A 15,804-nucleotide genomic window follows, 5' to 3' on the forward strand; every position below is an offset into this window, starting at 1 on the left:
TATTGGCTACACTGATGAATAAAGGTAAGCGAGAATAAAATGCAGCCTGTGGACGCAATGTTTGGAAGAACATAGTAGACAAATGATATGGTGTAGTGGCTATGACAGACCAGCAGATTTCTGTTTAAGCATAGTCAGCTAGATTTTCAATGAATGTTTGCATGGGGAAAATACTCAACATAAAATATATGTACATGAAGAATTTACATTGAATTATCTCATAAAAAATTTCAATGGTGTCACCAACACGTATGCCTGGCTTGGATATGGAGTGATAATTTAACAAATTAATAATAGGCTTAATTGGGCAACATCTGGAGTGAAAAAATATAATAATCCACTTCTGACTTTATTGCTACAGTAATGCCACGCTGTTCTGAGAAAAAAAAACCCTCTCAACAGTGTTTGGCATGAAACAGGGATTTCCCAAAGTAGCACGTAGCAAATCCATGTCTGAACAACTCACGGAGAAAGAGAAAAGTCCAGGTTGGAAGTGAGCCAAATAAAAACTGCTTTCATGATATTGTGGTAATACACAAGCATGACCACACTAAAGAGCTTAAAAAAGTTCACAGCAGCATTTCAGGTGCTTGTTTGAAGATGACTTGTTGATCATGTGTAATGTTCTCTTGTTGTAATTAGTGTGAAGATGTTAGTGGCTAGTTTACTTTCCAAAAGGAGTTAGAAGGAAGCCTGCAATATTGGCAAGGAATTGACATTAATTCACATTAAGCTGCTGATCACACATTTAGGTATAATTTTTCAAAAGGCAGATACTCTTACATGTTGAGAAAAAATACCTGCATTTTCCCTTCACTTTAAAAAAAAAATAAAAATAATATTTTACTCGGCACTATTTGTTCTGTCAAAAACAAAAAACAAAACAGCTTTCCAAATGAACTTGGAACAGTTCCTCAGGGCATTTTCTCACTAAGTCCCCTTGTGAGAGGAGCTTTTAAAGCAGAACCGTGAGAGCACTCCTACCTTCACTCACCTTCATCTCAGCCTCTGTGTTTATGACACGCATCTTCTAAAGGGCTACAGAGATCAATGACCAACACAGGCCGACTGTGTGGTGGAGGCCTTGAGAGTGTCAGAGCCGTGCAGAGCACAAAGCCAATGACACAATTCCAAATCATTCACTGGGTGGTCCATACCGCCTCACCGAAGCCTTAGGATGGGATAGAGACTTAAAAGAGTGAGCATGGCTGTCATGATTGAATGAGTGATTGTTGGAGTCTGAGGAGAAAAGTTGGGATGGGCCTTAGGTGTGCGCATGTAGCTTCAGTCACCTTTTGAAATGGTTAATGCCAGCTGTTCGTGTGATCCTTCCCTCTTTGATGTGTGATGTGGAGAAGGCCAGCTTTGCGGGAAGTTTCCCATGTGCCTGTATGTCAGTTGCAATGACATCTGTTTTGACATCTTCCCCCAAAGCACACAATGTAATACAGGCAACAATTGACAACTTATGGCAGTCAACAATGAAAACGTCACCCTAGTATCACTCAAGTGACATAATTTAGCACTGGAATGAAAAAAAAATGTCTGACTTGACAATGAACAAAAACTGCATGAAATATTAATAACTTTAAACTTTTATTTCTAACACAGGAATGACTATAGTCTGTATTATCTTGCATTAAACATGATCTGCATTAGACAGTGTATTTCATGCCACTGAAAATAAAAAATACCATGGCATCCGATATGCTTTGAAGGCTAGCGTGAGAGTGTGTGTGGTTCCTTAGGTCTGTCTCAAACCCTTTGTTCTTCCTTATTTGTTAACCAAGGTGAAAACACAGAGATCCAACCTCTGGATAAAGACAAGAATCATCATGGAACATTCAGACTTGATGAGTGGACCACCAAGTGAAGATCTACGCAGAGGAAGATCTGTGGAACAGAGGCAAAGCGATATGGGCCAAGTTCTTTGCATTAAGATTCCATAGATCGAGCTCTCCTTGGCGGGAGCTAAGAAGCAGGAGTGCGTGGTGGCACTTTGTCTGTCTCTGCTAGATGTGAGTGATAGAACGCAATGATAAGTGTCATGAAAGAGCCGCCATAGTCTTTTCTCCCTCGCTACCACCATGATCCCGATGGAGGAACTTTAAGAACTAAGGAGCTGGCAGAGACCCAGCCAGGGTTGACAGGCAGGTTCTGGCTGGTGACAGGATGCAGAGACACCTGGTAATTCTGCAGCGGCAAAAAGCAAGCATGGGATATTGTCTGAGCTGTGCAAATACCATTGCAATCTGAAGAGACAATTCATAATATATGCACATTAAACTTAACATTGACAAACAGTGGAGGAATTAGACTGGTTGAAAATGATCAATTAGCAGTTTGGCGCCACGATAATGTAGCATGTAAAAGATAAAATGCTGAGTTAGTTGCTATAAAAGTGACATGTTTGCAACCCTGTGGTGATACAGAATTGTGGAATAATTTATCTCTGATTTTATGTTTGCAGTTAGCTTCATGTTGCTTTTACACATTAGCTGGTCACTGAAATACTCCATGGGAATTTCAGAAGATAAGACAGGTACCATACTTAACCTCCTATCTGCACCACATAACACAGCAGTAATATCTTCTAATGTTACCCCGTATATCAGTCTGTTCCACAAGGCACTCTAACCTTGTGTTATCAGTTCTAAATGGCAGCAGACATCAATGTCAAGCTTAAAAAGGGGCTATTTCCTCTTACCTATATATACTGAGGCCAATATTATAGCTGTCATCTCCCTCCTTGGTCCTGCCATAAAGGAATCTTTTGTTCTGGTTGTAACTTAGACATTTTTAAGCTCTCAGGTGCACAAAGTATGCTGGAGAATGGAATGGTATATGTGCTCTTGAACATGGCATAACCATTTCCTGTTGACAGAATAGGAATCCTCACCAATCACTTGCTGTTTTATTCGGAGCGCCAAACATTATTTTATTAATGTTTTTCAAACATTATTCCATCTTCACTGTACATGAATCAAACATTTTACCAAAAGCACAAGAAGAAAATCTTCTTTTCTAGTATAGACTTGCATGTTGTTCAATGTCCTAATCAACAAACTGTAACCTACTTGATGGCTGACAAAATAAACTTCACAGGTTTTTACCCAAAGGCTATGGATTTTGTTGGTTCTTGTGTTCAGTCACCATAGGTGAAGCTCATTGTGGATTTCACACCATCTTTTTTTCTCTCAAAGAGGAGGTAGTTGCTTTTGTTCGGCTGTGACAGGGGGAATGCATGGCTAAACATTGTAGATCCGAACTCTACTTTGATCTGCTCATTCCTACACCTCTGCCATGAGCAGGTGATCATATTCGTTACACTTACTTTGTGTATGGTACACATTGAATGCTAAATCCCTGCAGCAAGGAGCACAGTAGAAAAGCTACTATTAACATTTTGAATCCTTCCTTTGTCTAACCAAGCTGATGTCAGGTGTGAAGATGCATGGTAAAGATGGTGTAGCTGCAAAAAGCATGTCGCATCACATGACAGTGTTGCCTGACAGTTTATGCCTCTATTCTTTCATAGACTGTCACTCTTCTGTTTCACAATCAGTCCATACAGCTGACCTTCTTTCTACATAACTTAGATCCAGTCATGAAATTGTATTAAGCTCAATTATATTTTTACAAGTTATTAAATGGAACATTTCATACAGAATGAATGTTTACATAATGTCTTTCTAATTCTTTGTATTCAGGAAGTTGTCATCTTAGGTCACTCTAACTGCCAAAATGTCAAACTCCCTTTGGAGCAATATTTGATATTAATCTCACCCTGCATCCAATTTTAGAATCCAATCTATTTCTTTCTTCTTATTCCAATTGGAGACCCTTCTGTCCTTCAAGGTTATGAGATTTTCTTTTTTAATCCCAGGTTTGTAGATGTGTGAAGCTGGCTGGCTGGTTGGCAGCAGTTTTGTGATGCCACTTAGATTAGGTTGCCTGCAATCAAAGCAGCACCATGGAGTGGAATTTTATTGCTGCCTCGCACTCTGTGGTAGTCCTAATGCCACATTTCCTCCTGTATAAAATAATAACCCTTTCCGCATGCAGTCAGTACTTTGTTAGGCAAAATTAAGGCGTTAAATACACTGCCTGGTGACAGCGACTGTAACTATTTTATAGAAAGAAAAAATATTTTTGTTGATATGTGAACATGAAACGTTTGACATTTATTGATATTGGGGAAGACTCTCTTTCACTGATTTATGTAGACTCAGCACTGTGTTAGAAATGGAACTCTGCCAGTGCACAAATACTTTTTTGTGTGGACTGGTGGGATGTGTGTGTGTGTGTGTGTGTGTGTGTGGGGGGTATGTAGATCTTACTTTGGCATAATTAACAAATAAGGAACTGGGTCAATGTAATCTGCACTCTTCTAAAATGCTGGTGCAAGCATTATTTATCTTACCTTACATCTGCTTTTGATGAGTTTATCATCACTGTATGTGTCTGGGAAAGGTTAAAAAGATTACTGGTAATTTTACCAAACCTAATAGCTTTTGATTTGCAAGGTTACATAGAGGTGCCTTGCAATAACATTTGTCCTCTGTTACTAGACAGCAGTGCTTTATGTTAATGAGAACCCCATCTATACCTGTCTACTGAGCAGTTTCCCTCTAGATAATTAGTGTTGGATTCAGAGTAACCTCTAAAAAGAAAACCTGTTATAATGGACAAGAACGTGTGGTTTTTTTTTTAGCATTTCACAATTTTTTTTTTTTAACCTTAAACTTGGTGTGGTGCATAACTTCATTATTATTCCATACTTATTTAATATAAATCATTTGCTTGATGTCTAGGATTTTATTAACTGATGGATTTATTATAATTGGACATATTTGGTCAAAGGCTGATTTAGGTTTCCTATTTCAAGTTATGGCACAACCAGTGGGTTTCTTGGAAACAAGCAACATTTTAAAAGGTGCAAAATGCATTTCCGCTCTTCATGTGAAACCTGGAGACTTTAATGACTGGTCCTTAGCTCAAATTTCTAATTCACTATCACTCACTACAGACATCCTTTCATATGTCAGATGGCATATATCTTATCACCTGGAGTAGCATCTTGTTGTGGCAGCTTGTGCTGCCTTTGATATTGGAGAGCATGGAGGTTCCATCTAAATAAAGGCTCCTTTGTACTCCACTGATTAACTTCTGTACATGAGCTTTTGATAAGATGAAAAAAGCCTTCTCCATGGGACCTGAAGCCAGGGATTTTTTTGAGATTTGCTTTATTTCTATTCTGTAAATTCACAGTGAGAAGGATTGTATGAAATTCTTAATATGCTATGCTTTTGGCCTAATTTTTTTTTGCTTACAATTAGAAGCAAATTAAAAGCATCTTACAGTTGGCTTATAGTACTGTTATGTTTCTATCTTCAGATACAGGGTTCTTTATAAGTCACACAAATATCACTGTGATTGAGGGTTTTTACAGTCATAGTGCAAACCATAGAGGAATCCACAGGCCTTTTTATAGTAATGCTAGCTCAAGGGACCCTAAGTAGCTTGACAAATCAATTCAATCCTAAAAAAAATTGCCATTCTTATAACTTGCAATTTTATTTAATTGCAACTCATATATATTAATATATTCTGTCTATTTTAACATTGCAGACAACAGCAACATTTATCAGATGCAATTGCAACACCTACAATCAAGTCTTTATGGCTATAACTTTCTTCAAATCAAATCAATTACATTATCATGTCACAACGACACAGCAGTAAGGTGAGAGAAACCTTTACGTTCTTACTCCTTACATCCTTGCAGCATTGATTTACAAAAAATATACATGAGAATATAACTATTTAAATATGCAAAAAAGTCACCCAAATATATTTTTAGATATATATGCACTTTCAAATGTGAACATCTTGCACACATAAATTCAACATACATACTGTGCACTATTGCAATAAAATGCACTATATGTGACAGTAGAGAATGAGTTGAATGGTAATAGCATTCAATAAGATATAATGTGTTATTGTCCAAGCTATTTTGTATGACAATACCTATAAAGTGCAGAGTAACTGGGGATTTTATGATGGTGAGGGCAGGAATGTCCATGCAGTGCAGTTCACTCAATATACAGTACATAGTTTTGAACCAAAGCTGCTTTACTGCAGTGTTTGCTTCATTTTAAAAGTGCAATGTGCTGAAATATGCAGCAATAAAATTAATTTTGCTGTGCAGCTTCTTATGGTCTGGACTGAGTACGATTTCATGTTCATATTGCATATTAAATCGTCCCAGTGAGAGAAATGACCGCTCTGAATCTGCATCAGATTGAAAACCTACAAAGTACTTAAGAAAAAGCATTCTTTTGATAACCTGTTGGTACATATTTGATCTTGAGCCATTTGAATTTGTCAGTGTCAAATTTTGAAAGGATGTGTTCCCAAAATTGGATTAGCACGAAAGGGAAATGGTGTCAAATTTATTTTGATGCTGGTTTGTCATAAACTATTTGATGGCTTGTTTTGTCATATCCAAATCATATGGTCAAGTGTCCATCAAAGTGAATATCACCTTATTAAAAGCACTTTTGCTGAGCTCCCCTTTTTAACTGTGATTGGTAATCTATTTTCCATCCGGTTTGGACTGTTGCTTTCCATGGCATAAGTAGCTTTGGTCAAACAGAGAGGCCAGTTTTATGCAGTTCCTTTTACTACTTATGAAGCAAACATTTTCCAAACCTACATGATCAGGACGATGGAACTCCGTGCCAGGGGGTTTCCTGTCCTCAGAAGCTTTCCAAATTATTATGGAGGCGGTTTAGAGTTGTGTTGAAGTACTTGTTTGAAGCTGCTCACAACAGGTATGGTTTTCACCTCTGTAGGTCACATCTGCCACAAATAATACATGCAGGCCAATCTGGCCATACACATTGTCTTGCCTGTGTTTTCAGATCCTTCGGAGAGAGACAAATCCATGGTGACTAGCTGACATTCTGAAATGTGTTTAGAGAGGCATAGCTGTACCTCAATTTCATTCATCTTTTTTGCGTGACTGACAGAGAGGTCCTTTTAGGAAAACGTGGAAGGTTTGGCAGCAGACATGTTATTGCAGTGTACATTTTTTTAAACTGCCAATAAATGCCAAAAATAGAGTAAAGTTCATCAAAAGTAGTCTTGCTGAAATTAAAAGTGATGTATAGAGAGTAGGCAGACCCTAGTGTCCATTAAATTAACCTCTAATTATGTGAATCATTAAGAATTACACATGTTGATTCCCTGTTACTTTCAAAATCCATCTCAAGCTTGTCTTCCTAGAGTAAGTATAAACCATGCGTATAACTAAACTTACACTGTCCATTATAAGGCCAGTGAGCTATGGTGGTCATCTTGTAAGGTGGAGCATTTTTGAGAATACCGGGTATGGGATAATTTATGGATCGTTGGGTGATTTTCTGATCAGGATAACGTGTACTACTTGCAAACACCTTGAATGACTTGCAGGGGCTTGCCTTGCTTGCCGCTGTGATTTATAGGGTGGCTTCATGGGAGCGGTTTAAAAGCAGCTGTACACACTGACAGGTGGCCTCACTGTTTGATATCCACACTGTGATCTAGTAAAGTTGATCACTCAAGGCCATCAAAAAAAGAACCCGAGTCTTCGCACATCAGACCTCACAGACACTCTGGACTGGAAAAACAAAAAACCCTCAAAACAGTCGCATTTGACTGTAGGGGTTATGCGTGCATGAACATAAACGTTAGCAAAAAACCCTTAAACTGAAACGTAAAAACTTCACAACCAATGCAAACTATAATAGGTGGGTCACAGGCAGAATGGTATATTACTTTGATGTACTATTCAGCAAACATAAAAGTGGAATAAGAGGATGCAATCATTCCCCAAGACACATCAATAAGTTCTGAAGGTTCTTTTGGAACAATCAAAGATATTTGCATTTAGACAAGGAGCAATCGGTCATGTCAACAGAAATCTTTCCTCATCTTTTCTGACTCAAAGAGAAATCTATAGAGAAATCTAAGCCCAGTTTGATCAATAACATGCTCCTACATATTTAGTTAAACAGTTTCTGCAAATTCAATTTATGATGCATTAGTGTAATGCGTATTAGCTTGTATATGAAATTACATCCATCTTGATAGGGTTGGAGGCTTTGTGTGGTATACTGCTTCAATGCTGATATCGGTAAAGTGATTAGAATTCTAATGAATCTTCACAGTGGAGCCAGAAGACTTTGTGGAGGTAGAAAGAAATGCTCAGGTCGATGTTGTCTGTATAACAAAATCTAAATTAATCTTTGAGGTTTACCGCCAGCTCCTTTCATTATCCATTTAACAGCAAAGTGCACAGTACACAACTCGGTTCATGCGTCGGATTGTGTGTAATCCTACAAGATTTCATGCGATACATACCACAGACTCAACTCAGCAAAAAGTGCATATGGTCTGTCTTTCAGTTCATGAGTTGGAGGTTACTGAATTGGCAGAAAAAAAACAAACAAAATACAAAAAAACCAAACAAACAAAAAAAAAAACCACTGATACTTTTTGTGTCCACTGGGAGCAATTTGTATGCTAAACTGAACGGAGACAGTCAGGTTAGTGCTAAGTTACATGCCGCATTCTTCACACCTATCAGTTTTCCCTGCGTGTAAATCCAGACTCCTCTAAAGCTCTCCTTCTTTCACTAACCTCTTGTTTTGCTATTTTACCAAGTAGACCAGGTGTGAAAGGGTGAGGCCAAGGAAAAACATTCAGTTCTGTAAGCTTGTCATGAAAGAATCTATTGATTGACCTCTACATCTAGGTGCACAATGACAAATGGGTTAGCAATTTTCCGCCTCACTTATGGGTAACAATGCACATTTCCACTTTCACTTGGAAGCAGAGAGTGTAAGGTGTACATGCCTTTCTCGGGTTCAGCAAACAGTGCAGGAGAGCCCTCAGAAATGGGGCCAAACTTTAAACCAATCATTTGCCTAGATGGTGTTTTAACACTGCCTCCCTGTTAGCAGTAGCTTGTTTCAATCATTTGTGAATCTAAAAGATTATTGTCATACGCAAAAACAATGCCTGCTCTATCAGGTACGTTACACTGAGAAACGTGCCTTCGTAACATGGAATGCCTTAATGTCAATTCATTACCTGTTCATGGGCTTATTTGAAGAGGGTTTGCCAAAGTTTTCTTTTTGCTGTGGTATTCAATCAATTCTTAATGATTTTCTTTTTCATCCAAGGATGTTATTCCATGTTTTGGCTGCTGATTGAATTACTCCCAAGTGCCTGAAGAATGTTTTAGGCAAAAACTATGGAAATTAACCAATTGACCTTTTTTCTGACCCCTAGGATAGAAGAACCCTGTGGGAAAAGTCACTAGAACGCAGGAAAATCAAAGAGATCTTTGAGGCCATTGCATAGACCTGCAGGCAACCCCTTAAAAGTCCCACATGTGAAAATTAATACCACATCATATAGAGCCCACAAATAAATTATGCTAGAAAACTATTGGCATAACAGAATTCTCAGCAGTAACCAAGCAAACAGAAAACATATTTTCCTTGAGTGACCAGGCAAAATCATTTCATAAAAGCTTTTCATATGTTCTGCAGATATGCATTAGGTCATAGTAAAGCAACAATGAGCAAATTTGTTTTGTTTAAGTGGTAATTTGTATTGGAATAACTCCATATCCAATATTGCTGAGGAGAAAGAGACTGTGCCTCCAGCACAGGAGGGCAATAGCTAACCCTCCAGTCAACAGAGAGCCCATGTCCTGTAGGGATAACCTGTCACAGTGCTGAGAGCCTAATTGATGCCTCATGCTTTCAGGAGCAATTATTGCGCCCTAATGTCAAGCCCTAATTTGCAGCTTTATAACTTGGACGCATGGGCCAAAGGGAGGCTTGGAGCAGGTCCTCCACTGGGACGTGTGGGCTGGTTTGTCCAGCAGATGTGGGGTGGTCTGGGTGAAAGTCAGGGGCTGAGGGCTAACCATTTTTGAGACATCAGGCACATCGCCCGAGGTCTTGGCTGTCTGCGGGGAGAGACACACTTTTAAAGACCTGAAAAAAAGGAAGCGATGGGGTTTCATGAGTGTTGCTTGAGCATTTTTTAAACAAGAATTTATTATTTGTCTGTTTTTAGAATTTATATTTAAAATGCATAAATATTTTTTACATCTGGTTTAAAATGTGCATTTACAATGATAAATCTAATGCTTATTTACCCAAATAGCAAAGTTACTGCCTAATGCATGATTACTGAAGCCATAAAATGACCTCAAAGTGCCATGGAGTGCATAAAACTGTAACTTCAGGAAAACCCCAGAGGTGTTTACAATGCAGAGATACTTTTCTATTGTCTCTATGGCAATGGAACCAAGCAAACAACATTTGCAGTACATTTGACAGCTCAAAGGTTGAGGACCACAGAGCTCATGCAATATGCAGAATTTGATTGCAGTTTGAGAAAGCAAACCTCAAAGATGACATTTGAAAGAAGCAAATGACACTTGGGCCACGTGAAGACTTCACCTGGGAGTTTCTTTTTCCTGCTCTCTTTAAAGTCTTAAATATATGTTATGAATTTCATACTTAATCAGTAGACTCACACTGTTCAGTCCTAGGTCATGTAAACAATACTGGATTACATTCTGGCTTTAAAGAGGTCATTTACTCGGAAAGGGCTCAAAATAAATACTTGCTGTATGTATTGTCAGACACCACCCTAATCAAACAGATGCCTATCTTTAGAAGAATCCACAGCTTAAACCAGCAGGTGAGTGTTAATCCCACCCCCTGGGCTCATCTCTGGTCAGTATCTAAAATACGAATTAAATTTTATTGTAATCCAGACAGACAACAAAGCCATGGAGGCTTTATTATTTCCATGGATCTCCGTGGGTACCCTGTCATGTTCACAGCTGAAAAACACAGAAACTTAAAGATCAGTGACAGAGAAGACACTGACAAGTGCTAAGGGAACACCTGCACTGTTTGACTGCTCTGCTGAGATAGGTGAATAGGTGTGTGTGTGTGTGCGTGCGTGTGTGCGTGCGTGCGTGCGTGCGTGCGTGCGTGCGTGTGTGCGCGCGTGTGTGTGTGTGTGTGTGTGTGTGTGTGCGCGTGCGTGTGCATGTGCGCATGTGTGCATTTGTATGAGAGAGACGGTTTGCTAACTTCCACACCTGCCTGTGGACTAATGCCACATACACACACACACACACACACACACACACACACACACACACACACACACGCCTCTATCTGATTGGATTTCCTTGAGAGCTCTTTGAGGCCATGTCTGAAGTGATGAAAATAAGGGTGCATCCATTAAGTGCATGAGGTAGACCTGAGCGAGAGCATGGATGAAGGATTTAAGTGTCGGCTGTAAAGTACCTTGGACCACCTGCTGCTGGGACAAAGGCATCGTTTTCAGTCCAGACAGACCCCAAAACACAAGTTTAACAAGTGCCAAAAAGTGTTTCATGGCATCAGGTAGCAAACATCTAGAATGTTCAATTCACCTCTGTCTAGCTGAGCCCCTTTCATCTAGCTGGAGATGCTAGTGGAAAACTAAACACATTTTCCTAGTTGAAAAGGTTAAGTGGGGGATGCCATAAAGTTTGATTTTTGAATATGATATTTTCAATGTCCTGCATGAACACACACACACACACACACACACACACACACACTATATAAGTACAACATTTTAAAAACATAAGCAAGATTTTTGTTTTTTATTTTATTATTCCATATTGCAATCATCTGTCAGTTGTTTATAAATTATATTAGCATAGCATGCATGGGGGAAAGCATTAAACTAAGCTTTGTAAGACATCTTTTAAAAATTTGAGTCAAGTGGCAAAAAGTCATCCTATAGGACGATGCTGTAGATGTAATTGGACAAGAACAAATGAAGACGTTCACTCATTTAGCCCTCTATAGTGTAAACCTGAGTTCCTTTCTGTTCTCTTGCACCCTCCGTACACTGCTTCCTGTTGTAAGATGTTCGGATGGGAAAATCCCACAGTATCGCATACCGCTGAAGGCTGGCACCATGTAACCTGCCTTGTCAGGGCAGAGCCTGGCTCACCATCACAGAGATGCTGAGATCACACACTGTAGCCCCTACGCTTCATCACAAATCTTCTTCCGAGCGTTGTGGAAACAGTAGATAGATATGCTCTTTTGGTCGCTATTGTGGAAATTGTTCATTGAGCCGTTCAAACACATTCAGAATAAAGCACAGGTAGACTGAGCCTGAGGTATCTGAATTTCATATTGTCTTTGTCCAAGTGATGCTTGGTTTAATTCACAAATGCTGGTACAGACAATTTATCACCCTGTCAGTAAGACTGAATGACATGTCACATTAAAAACGAAAAAAGGCATCTGAACTAAAAGGAAACCTTATTTGAATGCAACTATTTTAATATTTGGATTTTTTGCACTGCAACCTTTCATATATTTAAGTATGACATTTGTCTTCTTAATATATGCTTAAGTGGTAGTATTAAGATTTATTTTGACATAGTCAACAGAGATTGCCTAATATTTATGGTTCTGACCCCAGTTTTGCAGGGCTGCCCAGCCACTAGACTGCAACTAAAGGTCAGATTTTATTTCACCCTGATCTTGTCATTGTGTGGCTGTTACATGAGAAGGTCTCTGAGAGGACCTTTGAAGTTGATGAGTTTCAGACAAGCCTTGCGTTCTCAGCCTTACCAGTGTTACAGAAAAGAAAAACATATCCATAGATTGTGCCTGCCTCTTCAAGAAGATATATTTATGGCAACAACTCTCTTTTAAAAAACAGAATGAGAAAAACCCCTCAGAACTCAGCTGACACATTTCCAGGAGTAACAATTAGCTCTACTGACATTATACAGACTAAGTTTCAGACTGCACACGTCATAATATTTTCAAATCAGCATGGGTGCAATTTCTGAAAACAAATTAGATTTTTTCCATTATTTGCTCAATTTAACTAACTGCTGAAGTATGCAGCATGCAACCTTTTGGAACTTTCTTAAAACAATGACTATTCTTCATACATGTGAAAGGAATAAGCACGATTGTACTTGTCAATATAACATTATGAATATTTTACACTTCTGTCATAAGAAGACTGACTAACTTAAGGCACCTTCTACTAGAGTTATCTAATGAGATAAGTCTACATTTAGATGTAAAAATATATATTATCAAATAAATAAATACATAAAATAAATATGCATAGCATGAGTTGTATAAATAATATCCTATGAGATGATGCATCCTGTTCTCTGCAGATTTCAGTCCCAGCATCTCCAAGTATCATATAAGTAATGTTCCTTCAAGTCTTTCTGCTCAAATATTTTTGTCATGCAGATGTGCCCTCAAACAGCAGTCAGGACCTTGTTTCTGAGGACCAGTCAGGACCATTCTTTTTAACAACATTCCCACTGTTAAATAGGTTCAGACAGAGCCTATGGTCACTGAGACACCCTCTGCAGCTCTCAGCACTCAGGAAGATGGTGGTAGATAATCATGACTGAGTACTTCACTGTCAGTACTGGCTTGTGCTCCCTTAAAGAAGAGCACGTCTTCCTCTTGCTACTGGCTAGTGCACTACTGCTAAAAGCCAGCCATCCATTTCCCCAGTTCCTATATGATAAGAACTGGGCTTAAGGGGCCTGTTCCTCTACTGAAGCCAGGCTAATGGTCTCAACTGTGGCCTAACACTTCTCTGTAGAGTTCAGGGACTTTGTCCGGGTCCACTGGCCTGGGTAGGAAATGCGTGAACTTCTGATGCCGTCTCGATTTTGTCCCATCCCGTGGTGTTCCATCCTTGTTGAGCGCAACATAATACCGTGCCCCCTTTTCCCCATGTTTGTACAGGTTTGAAGAGTATGTGTTGTACCAATTCTCCTCGAACTGTTCCCGGAAGACACACTCAGCTGTCAGTTTTTCCTGTGTGAAAAGGACAGTCAAAGATGGGCAAAAGGAATAGTAGACTTAATGCAACTTTGGCATGAACTCTATAATAGCCCAGAAGGAAGGTCTTAGGGTTTTAAGATGTAAAAGCCTTTATGTATTCTGCTGGACATCAGTAACAAGAAGTACCACAGAGAGAGGTTTCCGGCATATAAATGGGGACAAGCATAATTCTTTGTAGCTAGTAATTCACATGAACACAATAATAGCCCTACTTACAGAGCCATAGAGCTCCCCCTTGTCATTCATCCCGAGGTAGAGACCAGTATCCACTCCTCTGATGCTGATTAATCCAACTGCCAGGCTTATGAATTCCAAGATACCTGGAGAAGAATAAATCAATTGTTCTAAGTATGTTCTCTGAAGTCCCAGTCCTCCCCACAGATTGTGAGTAAGCTGTTTGAGTTAGAGACGGTAACCCGACTCACTTTCTAGAGAAATACAGGCTACCAGGGATTTCAGTTTAAAGTATATAATTGGTCACACTCTCATAAAATTATGCATGTTTATAACGGTATACCTACTATACAAAATATACAAAAAAATGAGTAATGAACATAGCTTACATATACGAGTGTACAATTAATTTACATTAGAATTCTAAACATCAACCATGTTCATCCATTTCACTTTTAAGAATTTAAAAGAATATGCTAAAAAGCTAAACAGAAAAAAACTTACCGAAGCGACTGTGGTCTTTTCTCGTGCCTTGCACCGTGCCATCTGGGAGTATTTCAAGGTGAAATCCAGTTCTACAGTAAAGCTGCCTCCTCCGCAGAATTCCCTTTAAATGCGTTAAATCCGCCGGTGTGCTGCGAGAAAGTCTCTCCGCCGGAACGAGGGGATCATTGAGCAGCCCGAGGCTTTCTCCAAGCGCCGGTAGGAAGAAATGCGACCCTGCATGTCCAAAACCCTCCATGCTCTGCAAGAGCGTCCCAATTTCTCCCGTACTTGCCATCGTAAATCCTGAGCCAGTCGGGTTAACTTGAGCCGGGCGATCGCGGTACCTCCTTGCGTTGTGCAACTCTTAAGGACTATCACGAATGAGATCCATGCCTGCCAAGTAGTCTAAGTCATACAAAGCGAAGACTTTAGTTTCCCAATGTAGAACAAGAAATTGAAATACTATAAGTCAGGTTTGACTCCACGTTAATCTTTCCCATACAATATCCGACGTTGAAGAAACTTAATTTTTCTAAAACATTGTCTCTTGAACGCGGATTTGTAGAAACTTTTAAGGCATTCCTTTAAATTGCAATGTCACGTCTCGCTTGTATAAATCACATCCACCACGTAGTATTTAGCTTTGAGGCGCTCGAGCATAAATAGTAAATCCAGTGCACCTCTATGCAAAACTTATAGCACTCCGACGTCTCAGGTTCGGGCAAGGTGTGTGTGTGTGTGGGTGTGTGTGGGTGCGTGTGTGTGTGTGTGTGTGTGTGTGTGTGTGTGTGTGTGTGTGTGTGTGTGTGTGTGCGCGCGTGCGTGCGTGCGTGTGTGTGTGTGTGTGTGTGTGCGTGCGTGTGTTTGTGTGTGTGCGTGCGTGTGTTTGTGTGTGTGCGTGCGTGTGTGTGTTTCTGTGTGTGTGTTTCTGTGTAATCCCGGGAAGTGGTTTATGCCGTGAGTGGTAGGAGCGAGAGGCAGGTGCAAAGCGCAAGCAAAAAGCTTTGGTGGGCGGTGCAGGTAATTTAGACCTGCCTTGATGGAGATTTTTCTCCTCAAATTAAACCCGCTTGTGTGAGTTTGCTTTTTTCTATTCAGGGAAAGTACAACATTACAGCATCTAATAGCGAATCACCATCACCTATTAACAAATCATCATCGCCTA

At 39.6% G+C, this 15,804-nt stretch overlaps 1 protein-coding gene across 1 annotated transcript; it reads right to left on the bottom strand.

Moving 5' to 3' along the window:
* Positions 1–11,755: 11,755 nt before the first annotated feature.
* On the bottom strand, positions 11,756–15,386 carry fgf20b (fibroblast growth factor 20b). The gene is made up of 3 exons (XM_027013035.2): positions 14,658–15,386; positions 14,196–14,299; positions 11,756–13,952 (listed from the first exon to the last, which is right to left on the bottom strand). The coding sequence occupies exons 1-3, from the start codon at positions 14,932–14,934 to the stop codon at positions 13,707–13,709; spliced, it is 627 nt and encodes a 208-aa protein (XP_026868836.1). The 5' UTR covers positions 14,935–15,386; the 3' UTR covers positions 11,756–13,706.
* Positions 15,387–15,804: the final 418 nt, after the last annotated feature.

This window comes from Electrophorus electricus, chromosome 16, assembly GCF_041902795.1.
Source record: "Electrophorus electricus isolate QZ-2024a chromosome 16, ASM4190279v1, whole genome shotgun sequence".
Taxonomy (NCBI): domain Eukaryota; kingdom Metazoa; phylum Chordata; class Actinopteri; order Gymnotiformes; family Gymnotidae; genus Electrophorus; species Electrophorus electricus.

Coding starts and splice junctions, on each gene's coding strand:
- fgf20b (XM_027013035.2), bottom strand. CDS start 14,934: ATGGCAAGTACGGGAGAAATTGGGACGCTCTTGCAGAGCATGGAGGGT. Junction 14,300..14,657: donor AAAAGACCACAGTCGCTTCG/GTAAGTTTTTTT, acceptor ATTCTTCTCCAG/GTATCTTGGAATTCATAAGC. Junction 13,953..14,195: donor AGGGGGAGCTCTATGGCTCT/GTAAGTAGGGCT, acceptor CTTTTCACACAG/GAAAAACTGACAGCTGAGTG.